The sequence below is a fragment of the Coregonus clupeaformis genome, chromosome 13, assembly GCF_020615455.1.
Source record: "Coregonus clupeaformis isolate EN_2021a chromosome 13, ASM2061545v1, whole genome shotgun sequence".
NCBI classification, from domain to species: Eukaryota; Metazoa; Chordata; class Actinopteri; order Salmoniformes; family Salmonidae; genus Coregonus; species Coregonus clupeaformis.
Genome location: NC_059204.1, coordinates 6,997,878 through 7,020,597, shown reverse-complemented (window position 1 = coordinate 7,020,597; position 22,720 = coordinate 6,997,878). Strand labels below are relative to the sequence as shown.

General features: G+C 51.5%; 1 protein-coding gene across 1 annotated transcript in view; it reads right to left on the bottom strand.

The window, feature by feature from the left end:
• The window catches only part of smg6 (SMG6 nonsense mediated mRNA decay factor), a 41,736-nt gene that overhangs the window by 7,142 nt on the left and 11,874 nt on the right, over positions 1–22,720 (bottom strand). Inside the window, exons 8-15 of the mRNA XM_041893398.2 lie at positions 22,238–22,299; positions 21,808–21,953; positions 21,043–21,156; positions 18,906–19,071; positions 18,548–18,767; positions 18,272–18,442; positions 17,886–18,035; positions 7,085–7,229 (exon numbers count right to left, since the gene is read on the bottom strand). Coding sequence (XP_041749332.1) covers positions 7,085–7,229; positions 17,886–18,035; positions 18,272–18,442; positions 18,548–18,767; positions 18,906–19,071; positions 21,043–21,156; positions 21,808–21,953; positions 22,238–22,299 — 1,174 coding nt within the window. The remainder of the gene's footprint in view (positions 1–7,084; positions 7,230–17,885; positions 18,036–18,271; positions 18,443–18,547; positions 18,768–18,905; positions 19,072–21,042; positions 21,157–21,807; positions 21,954–22,237; positions 22,300–22,720) is intronic.

The following is a 22,720-nucleotide window of genomic DNA, read 5'->3' as shown; positions in this document are numbered from 1 at the left end:
TCTTCTCCAGTTTCATCTCTCTGTAGGTCAGGGCTTTGTGGTGGAAGGTTTGAGAACTGAATTGCTATTTTCTTGATTTTGATAATTAGCAGTAGGACTAGGTCAGGGTGGGGCAGGGTGGGGAAGGGAAGGGCAGGGTAGGGCAGGGTAGGGAAGGGTAGGGGAAGGGAAGGGCAGGGTAGGCAGGAGTAGGGAAGGGAGTAGGGAAGGGAAGGGCAGGGTAGGAAGGAAGGGTAGGGAAGGGTAGGGAAAGGGAAGGGCAGGAGTAGGGAAGGTAGGGAAGAGCAGGGAAGGGAAGGGTAGGGCAGGGAAGGGCAGGGTAGGGCAGGGTAGGGAAGGGTAGGGAAGGGAAGGGACAGGGTAGGGCAGGGTAGGGAAGGGTAGGGAAGGCAGGGTAGGGAAGGTAGGGAAGGTAGGGAGAGGAAGGGCAGGGTAGGGCAGGGTAGGGGACAGGGTAGGGAAGGGCAGGGAAAGGGCAGGGAAGGGAAGGGGTAAGGGCAGGAAGGGGCAGGGAGTAGGGCAGGGTAGGGAAGGGAAGAGGGCAGGGCAGGGAAAGGGAAGGGTAGGGAAGGGAAGGAAGGGAGTAGGAAGGGTAGGGTAGGGAAGGGTAGGGAAAGGGCAGGGAAGGGCAGGAAGGGAAGGGTAGGAAGGAAGGATAGGGAAGGGTAGGGCGGGAGAGGGCAGGGTAGGAGCAGGGTAGGGAAGGGTAGGGAAGGAGAGGGCAGGGTAGGGCAGGGTAGGGAAGGGTAGGGAAGGGAAGGGCAGGGTAGGGAAGGGTAGGGGAAGAGGGTAGGGAAGGCAGGAGGCAGGGTAGGGAAGGGCAGGAAGGGCAGGAGGGAAGGGTAGGGAAATAGGGCAGGGAAGGGCAGGGTAGGGCAGGGTAGGGAAGGGTAGGGAAGGAAGGGCGGGCAGGGTAGGGAAGGGTAGGGAAGGGAAGGGCAGGGTAGGGAAGGGTAGGGAAGGGTAGGGAAGGGAAGGGCAGGGTAGGGCAGGGTAGGGAAGGAGGGAAGGGTAGGGAAGGGAAGGGTAGGGAAGGGTAGGGCAGGGAAGGGCAGGGTAGGGCAGGGTAGGGAAGGGTAGGATAGGGGAAGAGGGGCAGGGAAGGGCAGGGAAGGGAAGGGTAGGGAAGGGAAAGGAGTAGGGCAGGGAGGGCAGAGAAGGGAAGGAGTAGGGAAAGGGGTAGGGGAAGGAAGGGCAGGGAAGGGCAGGGAAGGGAAGGGAGGGGAAGGGTGGGTCAGGGTAGGGTAGGGAAGGGTGGGTCAGGGTAGGGAAGGGGTGGGTCAGGGTAGGGAAAGGGTGGGTCAGGGTGAGGGTGGAAAGGGTGGGTCAGGGGTAGGGTAGGGAAGGGTGGGTCAGGGTAGGGTAGGGAAGGGTGGGTCAGGGTAGGGTAGGGAAGGGTGAGTCAGGGTAGGGTAGGGGAAGGGTGGGGTCAGGGTAGGGTAGGGAAGGGTGGGTCAGGGTAGGGTAGGGAAGGGTGGGGTCAGGGCAGGGTAGGGAAGGGTGGGTCAGGGTAGGGTAGGGAAGGGTGGGTCAGGGTAGGGAAGGGTGGGTCAGGGTAGGGAAGGGTGGAGTCAGGGTAGGGAAGGGTGGGGCAGGAAGGGTAGTTGGGGCAGGGTAGGGTAGGGAAGAAGTGGGGCAGGGTAGGGAAGGGTGGGTCAGGAAGGAAGGGTGGGTCAGGGTAGGGAAAGAGGTGGGGCAGGGTAGGGAAGGGTGGGTCAGGGTAGGGAAGAGGTGGGGCAGGGTGGGGTGGGGCAGGGGTAGGGTAGGGAAGGGTGGGGCAGGGTAGGGGAAGGGTGGGCCAGGGAAGGAAGGGTGGAGTCAGGGTAGGGAAGGGTGGGGCAGGGTAGGGGAAGGGTGGGTCAGGAGTAGGGTAGGGTGGGTCAGGGTAGGGAAGGGTGGGGCAGGGTAGGGAAGGGAAGGGTGGGATCAGGGTAGGGAAGGGTGGGGCAGGGTAGGGAAGAGTGGGTCAGGGTAGGGTAGGGAAGGGTGGGTCAGGGTAGGGGAAGGGTGGAGTCAGGGTAGGGTAGGGTGGGTCAGGGTAGGGAAGGGTGGGTCAGGGTAGGGAAGGGTGGAGTCAGAGTAGGGAAGGGTGGGTCAGGGTAGGGAAGGGTGGGGCAGGGAAGGGTGGGGTGGGGCAGGGTAGGGTAGGGAAGGGTGGGGCAGGGTAGGGAAGGGTGGGTCAGGAAGGGAAGGTGGGTCAGGGTAGGGAAGGGTGGGGCAGGAGTAGGGAAGGGTGGGTCAGGGTAGGGTAGGGTGGGTCAGGGTAGGGAAGGGTGGGGCAGGGTAGGGGAAGGGAAGGTGGAGTCAGGGTAGGGAAAGGTGGGGGCAGGGTAGGGAAGGGTGGGTCAGGGTAGGGTAGGGAAGGGTGGGTCAGGGATAGGGTAGGGTGGGAGCAGGGTAAGGGAAGGGGTGGGAAAGGGTAGGGAAGGGTGGGGTGGGGGTGGAGTCAGGGTAGGGTAGGGGTGGGGCAGGGTAGGGAAGGGTGGGTCAGGGCAGGGCAGGGTAGGGTAGGGAAGGGTGGGGGTGGGTCAGGGTAGGGTAGGTGGGGGCAGGGTAGGGGTAGGGAAGGGTGGGTCAGGGCAGGGCAGGGTAGGGTAGGGAAGGGTGGGGCAGGGTAGGGAAGGGTGGGTCAGGGTAGGGAAGGGGTAGGGTGGGGCAGGGTAGGGAAGGGTAGGGTGGGGGCAGGGTAGGGAAGGAGCAAGGCAGGGTAGGGTAGGGAAGGGGTGGGGCAGGGTAGGGAAGGGTAGGGGTGGGGCAGGGGAGGGGAAGGGTGGGTCAGGGTAGGGAAGGGTAGGGTGGGGCAGGGGTAGGGAAGGGTAGGGTGGGGCAGGGTAGGGAAGAGTTGTGGGTCAGGGTAGGGAAGGGTAGGGGTAGGGTCAGGGTAGGGAAGGAAGGGTAGGGGTGGGGCAGGGTAGGGAAGGGCAGGGATGGGTCAGGGTGGGTCAAGGGCAGGGTAGGGAAGGGTAGGGTGGGTCAGGGTAGGGAAGGGTAGGGCAGGGCAGGGTAGGGAAGGAAGGGTAGGGGGGCAGGGTAGGGAAGGGTAGGGCAGGGCAGGAGTAGGGTAGGGTAGGGAAGAGTGGGGCAGGGTAGGAAGGGCAGGGTGGGTCAGGCAGGGTAGGGAAGGGGGAAGGGTAGAGGGGCAGGGTAGGGAAGGGTGGGTCAGGGTAGGGAAGGGTAAGGCAGGGCGCAGGGTAGGGAAGGAAAGGGGTAGGGTGGGGCAGGGTAGGGAAGGGTAGGGGCGAGGCAGGGTAGGGTAGGGAAGGGTGGGGCAGGGTAGAGGAAGGGGCAGGAGTGGGTCAGGGCAGGGTAGGGAAGGGAAGGAAGGGTGGGGGCAGGGTAGGGAAAAGGGTAGGGGCAGGGCAGGGTAGGGTAGGGGTAAGGGAGGAGGCAGGGTAAGGGGGGAAGGGCAGGGTGGGTCAGGGCAGGGTAGGGGAAGGAGGGTAGGGTGGGGCAGGGTAGGGGAAGGGTGGGTCAGGGTAGGGAAGGGTAGGGAAGAGGCAGGGTAGGGAAGGGAAGGGTAGGGTGGGGCAGGGTAGGGAAGGGTAGGGCAGGGCAGGGAGTAGGGTAGGGTAGGGAAGGGTGGGGCAGGGTAGGGAAGGGCAGGGTGGGGTCAGGGCAGGAGTAGGGAAGGAAGGGATAGGGTGGGGCAGGGTAGGGAAGGGTAGGGCAGGGCAGGGTAGGGAAGGGAAGGAGTAGGGTGGGGTCAGGGTAGGGAAGGGGTAGAGTGGGTCAGGGCAGGGTAGGAAGGGCAGGGTGGGGGCAGGGTAGGGAAGGGTAGGGGCAGGGCAGGGTAGGGTAGGGTAGGAAGGGTGGGGCAGGGTAGGGAAGGGGCAGGGCAGGGTAGGGCAGGGGTAGGGAAGGGTGGGGCAGGGTAGGGCAGGGCAGGGGTGGGGCAGGGTAGGGAAAGGGTAGGGCAGGGCAGGGTAGGGTAGGGTAGGGAAGGGTGGGGCAGGGTAGGGAAGGGCAGGGCAGGGTAGGGCAGGGTAGGGAAGGGTGGGGCAGGGTAGGGAAGGGCAGGGCAGGGTAGGGCAGGAGTAGGGAAGGGTGGGGCAGGGTAGGGCAGGGGTAGGGAAGGGTGGGGCAGGGTAGGGCAGGGTAGGGAAGGGTGGGGCAGGGTGGGGGGCAGGGCAGGGTGGGCAGGGTAGGGAAGGGTGGGGCAGGGTAGGGAAGGGCAGGGCAGGGTAGGGAAGGGGTAGGGTGGGGCAGGGTAGGGTAGGGAAGGGTAGGGTAGGGAAGGGGTGGGGCAGGGTAGGGAAGGGCAGGGCAGGGTAGGGAAGGGTTGGGTGGGGCAGGGTAGGGAAGGGTTGGGGCAGGGTAGGGAAGGGTAGGGTGGGGGCAGGGTAGGGAAGGGTGGGTCAGGGTAGGAAGGGTGGGTCAGGGTAGGGAAGGGTAGGGTGGGGCAGGGTAGGGGAAGGGTTGGGTCAGGGTAGGGAAGGGTGGGGCAGGGTAGGGAAGGGTAGGGTGGGGCAGGGTAGGGAAGGGTGGGGTCAGGGTAGGGAAGGGTGGGGCAGGGTGGGGCAGGGTAGGGAAGGTAGGGTGGGGCAGGGTAGGGGAAGGGTGGGTCAGGGTAGGGAAGGGTGGGGCAGGGTAGGGAAGGGTGGGGCAGGGTAGGGAAGGGTGGGGTCAGGGGTAGGGAAGGGTAGGGAGTGGGGGCAGGGTAGGGCAGGGTAGGGATGGGTGGGGAAGGGTGGGGCAGGGGTAGGGAAGGGTGGGTCAGGAGTAGGAAAGGGTGGGTCAGGGTAGGGAAGGGTGGGTCAGGGTAGGGAAGGGTGGGTCAGGGTAGGGAAGGGTAGGGTGGGGCAGGGTAGGGCAGGGTAGGGGTAGGGCAGGGTAGGGTAGGGAAGGGTGGGGCAGGGAGTGGGAAGGGTGGGGCAGGGGTAGGGAAGGGTAGGGGCAGGGTAGGAAGGGTGGGTCAGGGTAGGGAAGGGTGGGGTCAGGGTAGGAAGGGTAGGGTGGGGCAGGGTAGGGCAGGGTAGGGTAGGGCAGGGTAGGGTAGGGTAGGGCAGAGCAGGATAGGGTAGGGCACAGCAGGGTAGGGCGGGGCAGGGAAGGGCAGGGTAGGGCAGCGTAGGGTAGGGCAGCGTAGGGTAGGGCAGGGCAGGGTAGGGCAGAGCAGGGAAGGGCAGGGTAGGGCAGCGTAGGGTAGGGCAGGGCAGCGTAGGGTAGGGCAGGGCAGCGTACGGCAGGGCAGGGCAGGGTAGGGCAGGGCAGGGACTGAACGTGTGAATGGGTAGGGCTCAGGCTTACATTTCATGCCCCGTGCAGGGCTCTACTCCCTCCATCTCTCAGTCTCACATATGAGGGGCACCACCAGTATGGAAAGTGCCTTCAGACATTATTCATACCAGTTGACTTACTCCACATTAAATGCTGTGTTCCAGCCTGAACTAAAAATGAATTAAAACAATTATAATTATCTTACACATCTACACACAATATCCCATAATGACAAAGTGAAAACATGTTTTTAGACATTCTAGCAAATTTATTGAAAAATAAATTACATAAGTATTCAACCCCCTGAGTCTACATGTTAGAATCACCTTTGGCAGCGATTACAGCTGTGAGTCTTTCTGGGTAAGTCTCTAAGAGCTTTGCACACCTGGATTGTACAATATTTGCACAGTATTCTTTAAAAAATTCTCAAGAGCACTGTCAAGTTGGTTGTTGATCATTGCTAGACAGCCATGTACAAGTTTTGCCATAGCTTTTTAAGCCGATTTAAGTCAAAACTGTAACCAGGCCACTCAGGAACATTCCACGTTGTCTTGGTAAGCAACTCCAGTGTATATTTGGCCTTGTGTTTGAGGTTATTGTCCTGCTGAAAGGTGAATGTCTCCCAGTGTCTGTTGGAAAGCAGACTGAACCAGGTTCAAAATCTAGGATTTTGCCTGTGCTTAGCTCTATTCAGTTTATTTTTATCCCAAAAAACTCCCTAGTCCTTTCCGATGACAAGCAAACCCATAACATAATGCAGCCACCACCATGCTTGGAAATAGGAAGAGTGGTGTTGTGTTGGATTTGCCCCAAACATAACACTTTGTATTCAGGACATAAAGGTAATTTCTTTGCCACTTTTTTTGCAGTTTTACTTTAGTGCCTTATTGCAAACAGGATGCATGTTTAGTAATATTAGTATTCTGTACAGGCTTCCTTCTTTTCACTCTGTCATTTAGGTTAGTATTGTGGAGTAACTACAATGTTGTTGATCCATCCTCAGTTTTCTGCTATCACAGCCATTCAATTCTGTAACTGTTTTAAAGTCACCATTGGCCTCATGGTGAAATCCCTGAATGGTTTCCTTCCTCTCCGGCAACTGAGTTAGGAAGGACACCTTAATCTTTGTAGTAACTGGGTGTATTGATACACCATCCAAAGTGTAATTAATAACTTCACCATGCTCAAAGGGATATCCAATGTCTGCTTTTTTTTTTTACCCATCTACCAGTAGGTGCCCTACTTTGCGAGGCATTGGAAAACCTCCCTGGTCTTTGTTGTTGAATCTGTGTTTGAAATGTACTGCTCGACTGAGGGACCTTACATATAATTGTATGTGTGGGGTACAGAGATGAGGTAGTAATAAAAAAAATCATGTTAAAGAGTATTATTGCACACAGTAAGTCCATGCAACTTATTATGTGACTTGTTAAACACATTTGAACTCCTGCTCTTATCTAGGCCTGCCATAACAAAGGTGTTGAATACTTATTGACTCAAGACATTTCAGCTTTTCACTTTTAATTAATTTGTAAACATTTCTACAAACATAATTCCACTTTGACATTATGGGTGTATTGTGTGTAGGCCAGTGACACAACATCTAAATGGAATCCATTAAAAAAATTCAGGCTGTGACACAGCAAAAATGTGGAAAAAGTCAAGGGGTGTGAATACTTTCTGAAGGCACTGTACGTCCCAGACTGAAGTGTTTTGATGAGGTGGTCGATGAACTCTGTGTGTGTGTTAGTGACCTATAAAGGTCACCACCTCTAGGAAACATCCCAGACTGCAGAAGCGGGTTTTTTTTGAGGCCGGTGAGGTGGTCGATTTAATTCAGTATGTGTTTTGTTTGTGTGTTATTTACCTATGAGGGGCACCACCACAATGTAAGTCCCAGAATGCAGCAGTGTCTTGAGGCCCGTAAGGTGGTCGATGAAACCGTTGGTGTCGGGGACCAGGAAAAGAGGACGCACCTCTAACTCCAACTGACCACACGTCTGTAACACCGCCTGGACAGAGGAAAAACACACGCACACGCACACGCACGCACACGCACACGCACACACACACACACACACGCACACGCGTTACATATAGTATATAGTGGTCCTCTGTAGCTCAGCTGGTAGAGCACGGCGCTTGTAACGCCAAGGTAGTGGGTTCGATCCCCGGGACCACCCATACACAAAAAAAATGTATGCACACATGACTGTAAGTCGCTTTGGATAAAAGCGTCTGCTAAATGGCATATTATTATTATTATTTATTACTAGGGACAGGGTATCGCGATAGTCATTAGTATCGTGGCAAGGAAACAAAACCGGAAGCGGATTTAACTTCATTAGGACAATTGCCCTAATGTTGGAAACAAACATCATGATGTTGTCACCCAGTCGTTGTTGATTTATTTTCCAAGCTATAGCACACAATACGTTACATACAGTAGGTTTTTAATGATCAAAGAGTTTGGTCTGCTTCGTCTTTTATTTATTTTTTGCCACGGAAAAGATATTTGCGATACTGGTATCTCCCCAGGCCCTACGGTGTATTTACACACAAGCATACAAACAAGTTAACGCACAGACAGGTTTTAAGACCCACAGGAAATCAGGACACAAGGCATATATCTGCAGAGTCCCCAGATCTGTGTGTCCCTATGTATAGCCTGTGTGTGTATCGTGTTGTCATGACTCTCCCTGGGTGAGGATCAAAGGCCTCATATCAGCTTGGAAAATGGCCGACAACAACCAGACTCTTAGAGGGGGCTGTGCAGGTCTTGACACCTTAATACTGCCATAGATTAGAGAGGAGGATAATCCATCTCTGGCCCTGTGGTATGGTGAAAGGAATGTCCTTTGTTTCAGAGACTTTTGCCGCCCAAAAACTTCCAACATCCAACAATGAACATTGGGACAATATATTTCAACATCCAAAACGTTGGGAATGATGAGAAATGGAATATGGAAAATTAATGTTTATTTTGTGATGTCATTAAAAATGGTATAAAGGCATTATAACGAAAACGTTGTGACTTGAAGAGCTTTTACACTGTGTATATCAGGTTTACATCTTTACCTTGGGTAGAAAATATCAAGGAGGAAGACAATGTTTTCGTGAAGATAGGAATGAGATTTTAGCTTTCTAACAAGATCATAGTGATAATAATACTTTTGCCTCGTAACTAGCCACGCCCGAGGGAGCTCAGAGAGCGTGTCAGTATGACGGAAACGCCCCTCTTTACCAGAGCGCATAAAAAGACTGAGATAAGAATGATCAGATCAGACTAGACGGACCTCAAGCTGCAGCTGTTGTCCATATTGGTCCCGACCCTGAAAATCAACACGAGGTGAAGACGACAAAGTTGCCTCCACTAACAATCAACTGAGTAGCTGTTCTAAGTACTGTATCTAAGAAGGTGAATTTAAGTGGGACCATCCTGTTACTCTCTTCAAGCCATCCTCTACTACACTGCTCTCATCACCCCACAGGGGATCATCGACACGGCCGATTAGCCGTCCTCAGAAGACCACTTCCCAGAACGAGTGAAAGTAAACAGACGACTAAGAAGGAGGACATCGTGACCTTTAGTGGTACAATCTGAGCCTTACATCTGCACCTTACATCTAAAAGGCCATCCGAAAAGAGGAGGCCCAATCGACCCTTCCCACGAAGGCCTGGGTCCAACAGAGACGACGAAGACAAACACGTAAATACATGCATTACTTCTTACCAAACGGGCGGCAGTTCTGGGCAAAGTATTAGGATTACTATGAGCTTAGGTCCATGTGTATCCAAGTGTTTTCTCTCACTCTCTCTCTTTAAATCGCCATATTTTGTAACAAATGTCATATTGTGTTAGTCCGCTAGGGACCCGTTTTCATTGTATTAAGTTTCTAATCCCTACCTATACAGTGTATGTGTTTGTATCTTGTGTTATAATTTTTAATTAATTAGTAAATCAATCATTAAATCAATTTCTGTGGTACGGAATGATCAGTAAGACCCGCGTTCTTAAAGAGCCTACTTTCAGAATGAGACTGATATGAGGTAAATGATTAATAAATGACTGTTAAATTATAAGAGATATCAAAGATGTCTTTAGAGTTAATTTGGGAAACGGTAACTCGTTAAACAACTTTTCCCGTGGTGCCCCAAATACCTAATGAGTTAATTGTTACATGATAAAAAAAATTGCTAAATGATGTAAATGTAAATGAATTTAATCTAGTAACAATTAAACATAGTAGTTAATTATTCGATAAATAATAGTCATCAATGTTGCGTCCTAAGATGCTGGGTTCTTTTACTGAAGACTCCGAAGCGTACTTATAATAACCACAACTGATTTATTTCATGTTCTCCTTAACACATTCCAGTCGACCACTCTCTACAGTGTCTTCAGCACAACTCTCCAATACATCATTGAACTTTCACCCCCCCCCCCCCTTGCATCACGTAATCCAATCACTTCAATGCAAGAACGGAAACCCCATTGTCATTTGTTAATTCAGATAACTCAACCGCTGCATACAAATCCCATTGGCTACTTGCAACCATTTTAAATCTAAACTCATTAACACATAATACATTTCTCAATACACCACCATCACAATAATGAAAGGTACGTCACGACAGTGTGTATATGTGTATATAGTGTGTATACATGTGTATATAGTGTATATAGTGTGTATACATGTGTATATAGTGTGTGTATATGTGTATATAGTGTGTGTATATGTGTATATCATGTGTACAGTGAGGGAAAAAAGTATTTGATCCCCTGCTGATTTTGTACGTTTGCCCACTGACAAAGACATGATCAGTCTATAATTTTAATGGTAGGTTTATTTGAACAGTGAGAGACAGAATAACAACAACAAAATCCAGAAAAATGCATGTAAAAAATGTTATAAAATGATTTGCATTTTAATGAGGGAAATAAGTATTTGACCCCTCTGCAAAACATAACTTAGTACTTGGTGGCAAAACCCTTGTTGGCAATCACAGAGGTCAGACGTTTCTTGTAGTTGGCCACCAGGTTTACACACATCTCAGGAGGGATTTTGTCCCACTCCTCTTTGCAGATCTTCTCCAAGTCATTATGGTTTCGAGGCTGACGTTTGGCAACTCGAACCTCAGCTCCCTCCACAGATTTTCTATGGGATCAAGGTCTGGAGACTGGCTAGGCCACTCCAGGACGTTAATGTGCTTCTTCTTGAGCCACTCCTTTGTTGCCTTGGCCGTGTGTTTTGGGTCATTGTCATGCTGGAATACCCATCCACAACCCATTTTCAATGCCCTGGCTGAGGGAAGGAGGTTCTCACCCAAGATTTGACGGTACATGGCCCCGTCCATCGTCCCTTTGATGCGGTGAAGTTGTCCTGTCCCCTTAGCAGAAAAACACCCCCAAAGCATAATGTTTCCACCTCCATGTTTGACGGTGGGGATGGTGTTCTTGGGGTCATAGACAGCATTCCTACTCCTCCAAACACGGCGAGGTGAGTTGATGCCAAAGAGCTCAATTTTGGTCTCATCTGACCACAACACTTTCACCCAGTTCTCATCTGAATCATTCAGATGTTCATTGGCAAACTTCAGACGGGCCTGTATATGTGCTTTCTTGAGCAGGGGGACCTTGCGGGCGCTGCAGGATTTCAGTCCTTCATGGCGTAGTGTGTTACCAATTGTTATCTTGGTGACTATGGTCCCAGCTGCCTTGAGATCATTGACAAGATCCTCCCGTGTAGTTCTGGGCTGATTCCTCACCGTTCTCATGATCATTGCAACTCCACGAGGTGAGATCTTGCATGGAGCCCCAGGCCGAGGGAGATTGACAGTTCTTTTGTGTTTCTTCCATTTGCGAATAATCGCACCAACTGTTGTCACCTTCTCACCAAGCTTCTTGGCCATGGTCATGTAGCCCATTCCAGCCTTGTGTAGGTCTACAATCTTGTCCCTGACATCATTGGAGAGCTCTTTGGTCTTGGCCATGGTGGAGAGTTTGGAATCTGATTGATTGATTGCTTCTGTGGACAGGTGTCTTTTATACAGGTAACAAACTGAGATTAGAAGCACTCCCTTTAAGAGTGTGCTCCTAATCTCAGCTCGTTACCTGTATAAAAGACACCTGGGAGCCAGAAATCTTTCTGATTGAGAGGGGGTCAAATATTTATTTCCCTCATTAAAATGCAAATCAATTTATAACATTTTTGACATGCATTCTTCTGGATTTTTTTGTTGTTATTCTGTCTCTCACTGTTCAAATAAACCTACCATTAAAATTATAGACTGATCATTTCTTTGTCAGTGGGCAAACGTACAAAATCAGCAGGGGATCAAATACTTTTTTCCCTCACTGTATATAGTGTGTGTCTATACAGTGGCTTGTGAAAGTATTCACCCCCCTTGGCATTTTTCCTATTTTGTTGCCTTTCAACCTGGAATTAAAATGGATTTTGGGGGGGTTTGTATCATTTGATTTACACAACATGCCTACCACTTTGAAGATGCAAAATTAGACAAAAAAACTGAAAACTTGAGCGTGCATAACTATTCACCCCCCCAAAGTCAATACTTTGTAGAGCCACCTTTTGCAGCAATTACAGCTGCAAGTCTCTTGGGGTATGCGCAAGACATAGCGTTTTCCTTGATGGCCAAAAAGCAAAATTTTAGTCTCATCTGACCAGAGTACCTTCTTCCATATATTTGGGGAGTCTCCCACATGCCTTTTGGCGAACACCAAACGTGTTTGCTTACTTCTTTCTTTAAGCAATGGCTCTTTTCTGGCCACTCTTCCATAAAGCCCAGCTCTGTGGAGTGCACGGCTTAAAGTGGTCCTATGGACAGATACTCCAATCTCCACTGTGGAGCTTTGCAGCTCCTTCAGGTTTATCTTTGGTCTCTTTGTTGCCTCTCTGATTAATGCCCTCCTTGCCTGGTCCGTGAGTTTTGGTGGGCGGCCCTCTCTTGGTAGGTTTGTTGTGGTGCCATATTCTTTCAATTTTTTAATAATGGACTTAATGGTGCTCCGTGGAATGTTCAAAGTTTTGGATATTTTTTTATAACCCAACCCTAATCTGTACTTCTCCACAACTTTGTCCCTGACCTGTTTGGAGAGCTCCTTGGTCTTCATGGTGCCGCTTGCTTGGTGGTGCCCCTTGCTTAGTGGTGTTGCAGACTCTGGGGCCTTTCAGAACAGGTGTATATATACTGAGATCATGTGACAGATCATGTGACACTTAGATTGCACACAAGTGGACTTCATTTAACTAATTATGTGACTTCTGAAGGTAATTGTTTGCACCAGATCTTATTTAGGGGCTTCATTGTCAGCTTCCTGCTTCCCCTGTTTGTCTCCTGGCCTCTAGAGGTCAGCTGTGTTCCCCTTTGCCTTAGTTTTTCCTCATGCGTCCTGTCTATGTGTCTCCTGCTTTGTCCCACCGTATCAGTCCTAGTAAGTTATTCGAAGTTATCTTTTGTTTGTTTTTCTCCCCTCGGGGAGTTGTTTTGTTTTGCCTCCTGTTTTGGAACATTAAATCTACTTACCTGGAGTATTGCCTTGGGAGTTTCATTTGGGTCCTACAACATCTCCTCTGTGGCTAAGGGGTAGTACCCCCAGCTCTACACATTTGAGACCGGAGTTCTAGCCCGGCTTGTGACAGAATAACCAAGACCAATCATGGACCCAGAAACACTCAGTTCCCAGGACCTGTTGGCGGTGATCATTCGACATGAGGCTTCTTTCCAGCGCCATGAAGCCGTTCTCCCAGCCGACAAGAGGAGCTGATGGCTAGACATTCTCAACTCCTGGCGAAAATGATGAGTTCCCTTCACCAGCTCTTTGAACGCCTCCTTGGTTCTCCCCCTTCCCCCGGTCACCTCCCAGTGACGACAGGCCTTCTCGGTTGGCGGAGCCCGACTACCACCTCCCAAGTCCTTTTCTGGGGATCCAAGCTCTTGTCAGGGTTTCCTCACCCAATGCTCCCTCACCTTGAGCTCCAACCCTCAAGTTTTCCCACAGACCGTTCCAAGATTGCCTACCTCATTACCCTTCTTTCAGACAAGGCGCTCGCCTGGGCCTCTGCGGGTGTGGCAGTCCCAGGAGGCCTGTTGTGACTCCCACGCTGCATTTGTAGAAGAGTTCAAGCGGGTGTTCGATCATCCTGTCAGTGGGCGGGAGGCTTCCAAGCGCCTACTGTCTCTCCGTCAGGGCCCCCGAAGCACGGCAGATTTTGCCATTGAGTTCCGAACCATAGCAGCAAGGAGCGGATGGAATGATGAAGCGCTGAGGGTCTGCTTTCAGGGAGGGTTATCTGAGCCCCTTCAAGATGAGTTAGCCACCCGTGAACCAGCTGAAGATCTCGAGTCCCTCATAGCCTTGGCCATCCGCCTGGACAATCGTCTAAGAGAGCGGAGAACGGCTCGTCGTCAGGTGTCTCAGTCCCAAGTTCCTCTGAGCAGCTCTGTTTCTCCTGTTTGGACTCCGTCATTCAGAGCTGCCCGGCTCCTGAACTGCCCCAGGATTCCCCGGAGAGCATGCAGTTAGGCCGTTCCAGGCTTTCTTCCAACGAGAGGGAACGTCGCATGAGGGAGCGTCGGTGCCTCGACTGCGGGGTTGCCGGCCACTTCCGCTCCACTTACTCCACGCCTGTCCCCGCCCAGCTACAGGAGGGTTGTGATGGGGAAAATTAGAGCTCCTCCTACTAACGCGGTCCTAGCTATTCCAGCCACTCTGTCCTGGGAGGGCCACCAGCATCGGGTCCAGGCTATGATCGATTCCGGTGCCGCAGGTGATTTTATGGATGTAACCTTGGCTAAGGAACTTAAGATCCCTACCCAACTACTTCCTCAACCCCAGGCAGTTACAGCCTTAGATGGCAGACCTCTGGAACCAGGAAAAGTTACTGAGGCGACTCAGTCCCTGCGACTTACCATCTCTCAACACCAGCAGGAGGAGACCTTCTATCTCATTGACTCTCCCGAGTATCCTATTATCCTGGGTCACCCTTGGCTATGCAGACATAATCCCCAGATCGACTGGCCTACTGGCACCATTCTTAGCTGGGGTCCCACTTGCCAACTCACCTGCATGCTTCAGAGTTCCTCAGCCCCCTAGTACCCAGTTTCAAGAGTCTGTTGGCGTCTCCCGAGTCCCCAGTGTTTACCATCGGTTCAAAGCAGTGTTCAGCAAGGCCCGGGCTACTGCCTTACCGCCTCATCGCACTTATGACTGTGCCATTGATCTACTCCCTGGGTGCTGCCCTCCTAGAGGTCGGATCTTTTCCTTGTCCTCCCCGAGCACGCAGCTATGGACACCTACATTAGAGTCCTTGGCAGCCGGCCTCATCTATGCCTCTACTTCCCCGGCTGGGGCGGGGCTTCTTTTTTGTTGAAAAGAAAGACGGGGGTCTGAGGCCTTGTATTGATTACCGGGGACTCAACAAGATCACGGTTCGGAATCGATACCCTCTTCCTCTCATGGCCACTGCTTTTGAGCTGCTTCAAGGGGCTTCCATTTTTACTAAGCTGGATCTCCGCAATGCTTACCATCTCGATGCGGATCCGGCCAGGAGACGAATGGAAGACGGCGTTCAACACGCCCTACGGGACACTATGAATATCGGGTGATGCCGTTCGAGCTCACCAATGCCCCCGCAGTATTCCAAGCCCTGATTAATGATGTTCTCCGGGATATGCTTAATCTGTTCGTCTTCGTGTACCTGGACGATATCCTCATCTTCTCGAGGTCACTGAAGGAGCATGAGGGGCATGTTAGCCGGGTTCTCCAGAGGCTCCTTGACAATCACCTCTACGTTAAGCCTGAGAAGTGTGAATTTCATGTTTCTCAGACTCAGTTTCTCGGGTTTATTGTCACTCCCGGGCACCTAGAGATGGATCCCAAGAAGGTCAAGGCGGTCCACGATTGGCCCACACCTGCCACGGTCAAGGAGGTTCAACGGTTCATTGGCTTTTCTAACTTCTATCGGAAGTTCATCAAGAATTTCAGCTCGGTGGTAGCCCCCTTGACGACGCTTACCAAGGGTGGAGGGACCAAGATTCACTGGGGTCCGGAACCAGCAGGGGCCTTCGAGGATCTCAAGCGCCGCTTCACTTCTGCTCCGATTCTGGTGACCCCCTGACCCAGAGAGACCTTTCGTGGTGGAGGTGGACGCCTCAGAGGTGGGGGGTGGAGCCGTCCTGTCACAGAGGGGGTGCGGATGGGAGATTACACCCTTGTGCCTTCATGTCTCGCCGCCTGTCTGAGGCCGAGCGCAACTACCACGTGGGGGATCTAGAGTTGCTTGCGGTTAAACTGGCCTTGGAAGAGTGGCGCCATTGGCTTGAGGGGGCTCAGCACCCTTTCCAGGTTCTCACAGACCACAAGAACCTGGAATATCTCCAACAGGCTAAGCGGATGAACCCTCGGCAAGCACGATGGTCCCTTTTCTTTAATCGATTCCAGTTCATCCTGACTTACCGACCTGGCACCAAGAACGTCAAGCCGGATGCTCTGTCTCGAGTCTATTCTCCCGAGGTACAAGAGAAGCCCTTGGCATCGATTATTCCGAGGTCTAGGATCGTCGCACCTCTTCAGTGGGAACTAGAAAGAGGGGTACGAGAAGCTCTTGCCCATGAGCCCGATCCAGGCGGTGGTCCTGCCCGGGCGCCTGTACGTTCCTCTCTCGGTTCGGGCCCGCGTCTTGCAGTGGGGTCATGAGTCGCCCTTGACATGCCATCCTGGCAGTGCTCGCACACTGGAGTTCCTCCGACGGCGGTTTTGGTGGCCGTCCATCAAGAAGGACGTGCAGGTCTATGTTGAGGCCTGCCCTGTGTGCAACCAGGGAAAGTCGACACGCCAGCGACCCCAGGGACTGCTCCATCCCTTACCTGTTCCTCGAAGGCCATGGTCACACCTTTCTCTGGACTTTGTTACGGGACTTCCTCTATCCCAGGGCAACACCGTCATCCTTGTGGTGGTGAGACCGTTTCTCTAAGGCTGCCCGGTTTATTCCCCTGCCCAAGCTGCCCTCGGCTAAGGAGACTGCGGAGCTCCTCATGAACCATGTCTTCCGGATATTTGGCATTCCCCCTGGACGTGGTCTCTGACCGAGGTCCCCAATTCGTCCCGGTTTTGGGGGGCCTTCTGCAGGCTTATTGGGGCCACAGCCAGCCTATCGTCAGGATTCCATCCAGAGTCTAATGGCCAAACGGAACGGATTAATCAGGATCTGGAGACCACCCCTGCGGTGTATGGCGGCCAGTAATCCCACGTCTTGGGCCACCTATATCATTTGGGCTGAATATGCCCACAACACCCTCCAGTCCTCAGCCACCGGATTGTCCCCCTTCGAATGCCAGTTCGGTTACAACCCTCCTTTGTTTCCAGAGGAAGAGGCGCAAGTTGGTGTTCCCTCGGCCCAGCGCTTTGTCCAACGCTGTAGGCGGACCTGGAAGAAGGCCAGGTGTACCCTCCTTCGGACCTCCCAGAGATACCAAAGTCAGGCTAATCGCCACCGCCGGACGGCCCCTAGTTTCCGAGCTGGTCAGAGAGTTTGGTTGGCCACTAAGAACTTGCCCCTCCGGGTCGAATCCAAGAAGCTTTCCCAGAGATACATCGGCCCTTTCCGCATTTCTAGAAAGGTTAACCCCTGTGTCGTATCGTTTAGTTCTGCCTCGCTCCCTTAGAGTTAACCCCACTTTCCATGTTTCACTCCTTAAACCTGTCTTGTCTTCTCCTTTGCCCCCCACACAGACCCCGCCACCTCCCAGGATCATAGACGGCCAGCCAGCCTACACAGTCCGCCGGATACTGGACTCCCGGAGGGTCCAGAACTCTCTGCAGTATCTGGTGGACTGGGAGGGCTACGGGCCAGAGGAGCGCTCCTGGGTTCCGGCCAGGGACATCCTGGACCCAGGGTTGATCCGAGATTTTCGCACCCTGGGGCCAGGGTGTTCTGGAAGGAACGTCAGGAGTCGTTCCTAGAGGAGGGGGTCCTGTCAGCTTCCTGCTTCCCCTGTTTGTCTCCTGGCCTCTAGAGGTCAGCTGTGTTCCCCTTTGCCTTAGTTTTTCCTCATGCGTCCTGTCTATGTGTCTCCTGCTTTGTCCCACCGTATCAGTCCTAGTAAGTTATTCGAAGTTATCTTTTGTTTGTTTTTCTCCCCTCGGGGAGTTGTTTTGTTTTGCCTCCTGTTTTGGAACATTAAATCTACTTACCTGGAGTATTGCCTTGGGAGTTTCATTTGGGTCCTACAACATCTCCTCTGTGGCTAAGGGGTAGTACCCCCAGCTCTACACATTTGAGACCGGAGTTCTAGCCCGGCTTGTGACATTCATAGCAAAGGGGGTGAATACATATGCACGCACCACTTTTCCGTTATAAATTTTTTGTATAATTTTTTTAAAACAAGTTATTTTTTTTATTTCACTTCACCAATTTGGACTATTTTGTGTATGTCCATTACATGAAATCCAAATTTAAAATCCATTTAAATGACAGGTAGTAATGCAACAAAATAGGAAAAACACCAAGGGGGATGAATATTTTTGCAAGGCACTGTACACATATCACTTCGCAAGCCATCATAAAACCTTAAGTTTCAGGCCACTGTATTAAGTAAGGCCTTATTATATATATATATATATATGTGCATAGTGCGTGCGTTACCTGTATCTTTTCCCTGCGTCTCTGCTGCTGAGCCAGTTCGTTGGTGAGGGCGCTGCGTCGGGCCCGGAGCTCTCGGATGTCATCCTCACTGCCATCATCACCGTCCCCGTCCGACACGGACGACTCTGCCTCCACGATGACGTCATCACTCTGCGACACAGCCACAGAAGAAGAGGACATGTTAGTAGATGATACAAAACATAGACACGCGATTCAGCTAACCATGGTCTTCATGAAGGTGACTAGTTGCGATATGATAACTGTCCATTTACATGGAAATCAATGTTGTGAGGTCAGCATTAAGAAATACACAGTTGAATCAGCTGTGTAACTCAGTTCTTTGGATAAAAACCAGTGAGACACAGAGGATAGAGATGGACACACACCTCTCTCTCGGTCTGTGAGTCCTGTCTGCTGCGTGCGTCGCCGGGGCGGGGAGAGGTTGCCATGGAGACATACTTCCCTCCTTTAAAGGCCAGGAGAGGCTCTTCCTGTCCACACAGAGCCTCCAGGAAATACTTCAACACCGTTACCCTTTTACAGTCAGCGGCTATCACCTGGGGGGGGGGAGAAGAGAGACAGAGAGAGACTATAGGTCTAATGATATGGTTCTGTGAGTGTGAGTGTGAGTGTGTGTGTGTGTGTATGGTGTATAAACTCACGGTATCCCCGGTGCAGTCTATGTAGCAGGGTTCCTGCGGGGCGGCGAGCAGCGGGACGAAGCCGGCCAATAGCCTGTCCTCCTCCAACAGCAGCAGGCGGAGCTCCTCGTCCCCTTCCCCTCCGTCCCCGTCTGCCTTGTACAGCGGCGCCTCGCCGTGGTCGACACGTGCCAACGCATTACACAGGTCTGCCAGGCTACGCCACACATCCGGGCTACAGCTGGGAGAGGAGAGAGTGTCGGTTAGAATCTTTTAAATTAAAAGTCTATTACGTTTTAAATTGAGCGCTAACTCCACCCACCCAGGCAACAAACAGGAAAAAAGAGCTCATCCTGTGTGTGGGTGTGTGTGTGCTTACTCTATACTACAAGGCGGAGGATTCCATTGGTTGGGGTGTCCAAGCATCCAATCAGACCAGACCTTGACGCTGGGCAGCAGCTCCCTCAGGTCCAATGGGAAGGCAGAAACTCTCACCATCCCCTCCTCCTCATCCCCCTGTTCTCTCTCCTCCTCCGGGAAGGGCTCTGAGTGAGTGAGTGAGATTTAGCAAATGAGTGATTGAGTGAGTGCTTAAAGATTTAGCAAATGAGTGATTGAGTGAGTGCTTAAAGATTTAGCAAATGAGTGAGTGAATGACTGCTTAAACATTTAGCAAATGAGTGATTGAGTGAGTGCTTAAAGATTTAGCAAATGAGTGATTGAGTGAGTGCTTAAAGAGGGGGTCCTATCTCTATGGAGTGGAGACTGCACCCCAGATATGGGCCAACATAGATCTAACGCATCGCGAGAAAACCCGCATTGCAGTCTGCTCTTCTCAAAAAGGGATCTGGGCGCTCCGTTGGGATCGGATGCTTTGGCGTATCAGTGGCCTTTGACCCTGCTCTATGCGTTCTTCTGATGGACCTGATTCAGGCCACCGTAGAGGGTCTGTTGTTGATTTTGGTGGCTTCCCATTGGGCCAGACAACCCTGGTTCCTAGAGATCATCCGCCTTTTGGGCGGCAACCCATGATCAAATCAAATTTTATTTGTCAAATGCGCCGAATACAACAGGTTTTTACCATGAAATGCTTACTTACAAGCACTTAACCAACAATGTAGTTCAAGAAATAGAGTTAAGAAAATATTTACTAAATAAACTAAAGTAAAAAAAAAAAAAAAAAGTAACACAATAAAATTACAATGATGAGGCTGTATACGGGGGGGGTACCGGTACCGTGGCTATATACGGGGGGTACCGGTACCGTGGCTATATACGGGGGTACCGGTACCGTGGCTATATACGGGGGGTACCGGTACCGTGGCTATATACGGGGGGTACCGGTACCGTGGCTATATACGGGGGGTACCGGTACCGTGGCTATATACGGGGGGTACCGGTACCGAGTCAATGTGCTGGGGTACAGGTTAGTCGGGGTAATTTGTACATGTAGGTAGGGGTAAAGTGACTATGCACAGATAATTAACAGCGAGCAACCCCATAGGGGGTTCCGTGTCATTGGGATGGCTGCCATATAAACCTTCAATGTGGAAAAAGAAAGGCCCTGCTCACAAAGCTTTAGCAAGAACATCAACATGTCCCCCAAAGAGCTCTGAAAAAGGAGAAACTCCTTCAACCTGACACCAACCCTCAAACGCGCGCCACTTACTTATACAACCCTCTCGTAGAGGGTGCACACGCCGACTGTAAACCCACAGCCATCAAATTCATATCTGCAGTCGTGGGTGCCAAATTCTCCCGCGCGTCTTGGGCTGTCGTGGCAGCGCACACGAGTACACAGTTTCCAGGGTTACTGCAGGTTTCCCGTGGGTTTGAACCTCGGCCTGCCGTGGCTCATCAACTCTGGTCGACGCTATGCAGCGTGCGTGTGCTTTACCAAGCCACGTCAGGGTGTTCTGTTGTTTTGGACTCGCGGGTCGTACATTTCAGGCTCGCAAGGTAAGTGTCGTTCTTGGAACCGTGGGGTCCAGGGACTTGGGCTGCAGCGTGTCAGTGTGCAGACCCAAGCTGCAGCAGGTTCTGGTTCTGGTATGGGCCTCTGACAGTTCAGACTTCTCAGGTAAGTCTTAGGGGGAAAAGGGGTGTGGCTTCTGTAGCCCCCTTTAGGAACTGGTGGAACCTGTGTGTTCTTCGGCTGGCCGTCGGCCTCCTAGTTATGTACCCTCTGTGCCGGCTTGGTGGCGTGTCCCCGTATGTTATAAAGAGTGACCGACTGAGAGGGAATGTACAGTTATGAATATAACTACTATTCCCTGCGCCGTCAGGGGGTTTGGGCTCGCTGAAGAGCGGCACTGAATTGAGGAAATGGAATGCGAGCCCCGGTGTTATAGCCAGGAAGACGTAGCTTCTCTCAATGTGTGTGTGTGTGTGTGTGTACCTGCGGGTGTGTGTGTGTGTGTGTGTGTGTGTGTGTGTGTGTGTACCTGCGGGTGTGTGTGTGTGTGTGTGTGTGTGTGTGTGTGTGTGTGTGTGTGTGTGTGTGTGTGTGTGTGTACCTGCGGGTGTGTCTCTCAGCAGCTCTGTGCAGCGTTGGACCAGTAGAGAGAACATGGCCAGACCCAGAGCTGTTGTCTGCTCCTGTAACACAGACCTCACCTCACCATCTCCCCCTAGAGAGAGAAAGAGAGAGACAGAGAGAAAGAAAGAGAGAGAAAGAGAGACAGAGAGAAAGAAAGAGAGAGAAAGAGAGAGACAGAGAGAGACAGACAGACAGAGAGAGAGCGAGAGAGAGAGAGAGACAGAGACAGAGACAGAGAGAGAGAGAGAGAGAGAGAGAGAGAGAGAGAGAGAGAAAGAGAGAAAGAAAGAGAGAGAAAGAAAGAGAAAGAAAGAAAGAAAGAGAGAAAGAAAGAGAGAGAGAGAGAGAGAGAAAGAGAGAGAGAGAAAGAGAGAAAGAGAGAGAGAGAGAAAGAGAGAGAGAGAAAGAGAGAGAAAGACAGAGAGCGAGACAGAGAGAGAAAGACAGAGAGCGAGACAGAGAGAGAAAGACAGAGAGCGAGACAGAGAGAGAGCGAGACAGAGAGAGAGAGAGAGAGAGAGACAGAGACAGAGACAGAGACAGAGAGAGAGAGAGAGAGAGAGAGAGAGAGAGAGAGAGAGAAAAAGAGAGAGAGAGAAAGCGAGAGACAGAGAGACAGAGAGAGAGAGAGCGAGACAGAGAGAGAGAGAGCGAGACAGAGAGAGCGAGACAGAGAGAGAGAGAAACATTTAGTCATAGACTTGAGTGTTTTTGCACAAGGTTACAATTGTGTGTGTGTTACCTCTGCTCTGAGCGTTGTGTATAGTGAACATGTTAATGGTGATGATCTGTAACATGCGCGTGCTGCCCAGGGGGGAGGGGCTGTGTTGGAGCAGCGCTCGGAACTCCTGGAGAACACGACTGGCCACCGCCGGGAAAGACTCCATACTGCAACACATTGAGTGTTACTCACTGAACAGACACTACTTATCCAGAGAGACTTACAGACAGTGCATTCAACTGAGTTAAGAAAGACAACCACATATCACAGTGATTGGAAGCAAAATCTCTCTACTTAAAACAGCAGCTATCATCATAATCAGTGCTAGTAAAAAAAAAAGAAGCTGTCTGCGACAGGCTACAGAAAATGAAGTCTACATATTTTATTGACGACATAAAAAAACAAGCTTGTACACTCATATGTACGCAAACACACAGGGCAGAGTACTCACCCCACTTTAGTGAAGAGTTTTCCGTGAGCGTGGAGGAAGCTGAGTATGAACCTCTTATTGAGCTGCAGAGAAAACCAGAGACAGGAACAACAGAGCACTGATGAGTCACGCAGTCTTTCATTGATTGTCCTGTCATCATCTTTCATTGTTAAATGCTATTTCTTGGTCTGTGACATCATTGGCCTTGGTATTAGTGCCACAGTTGAGGTAAACAACAGAACTACAACACTGGTTATAGCAGCTAGGTGAAGGGGACTGGTTATAACACTGGTTACATCAGCTAAATGAAGGGGACTGGTTAATACAGCTAGATGAAGGGGACTGGTTAATACACTGGTTATAATAGCTAGATGAAGGGCACTGGTTATAACAGCTAGATGAAGGGGACTGGTTAATACACTGGTTATAACAGCTAGATGAAGGGGACTGGTTAAAACAGCTAGATGAAGGGGACTGTGCAGAAAGGAGAGGGAATGAGAGAAT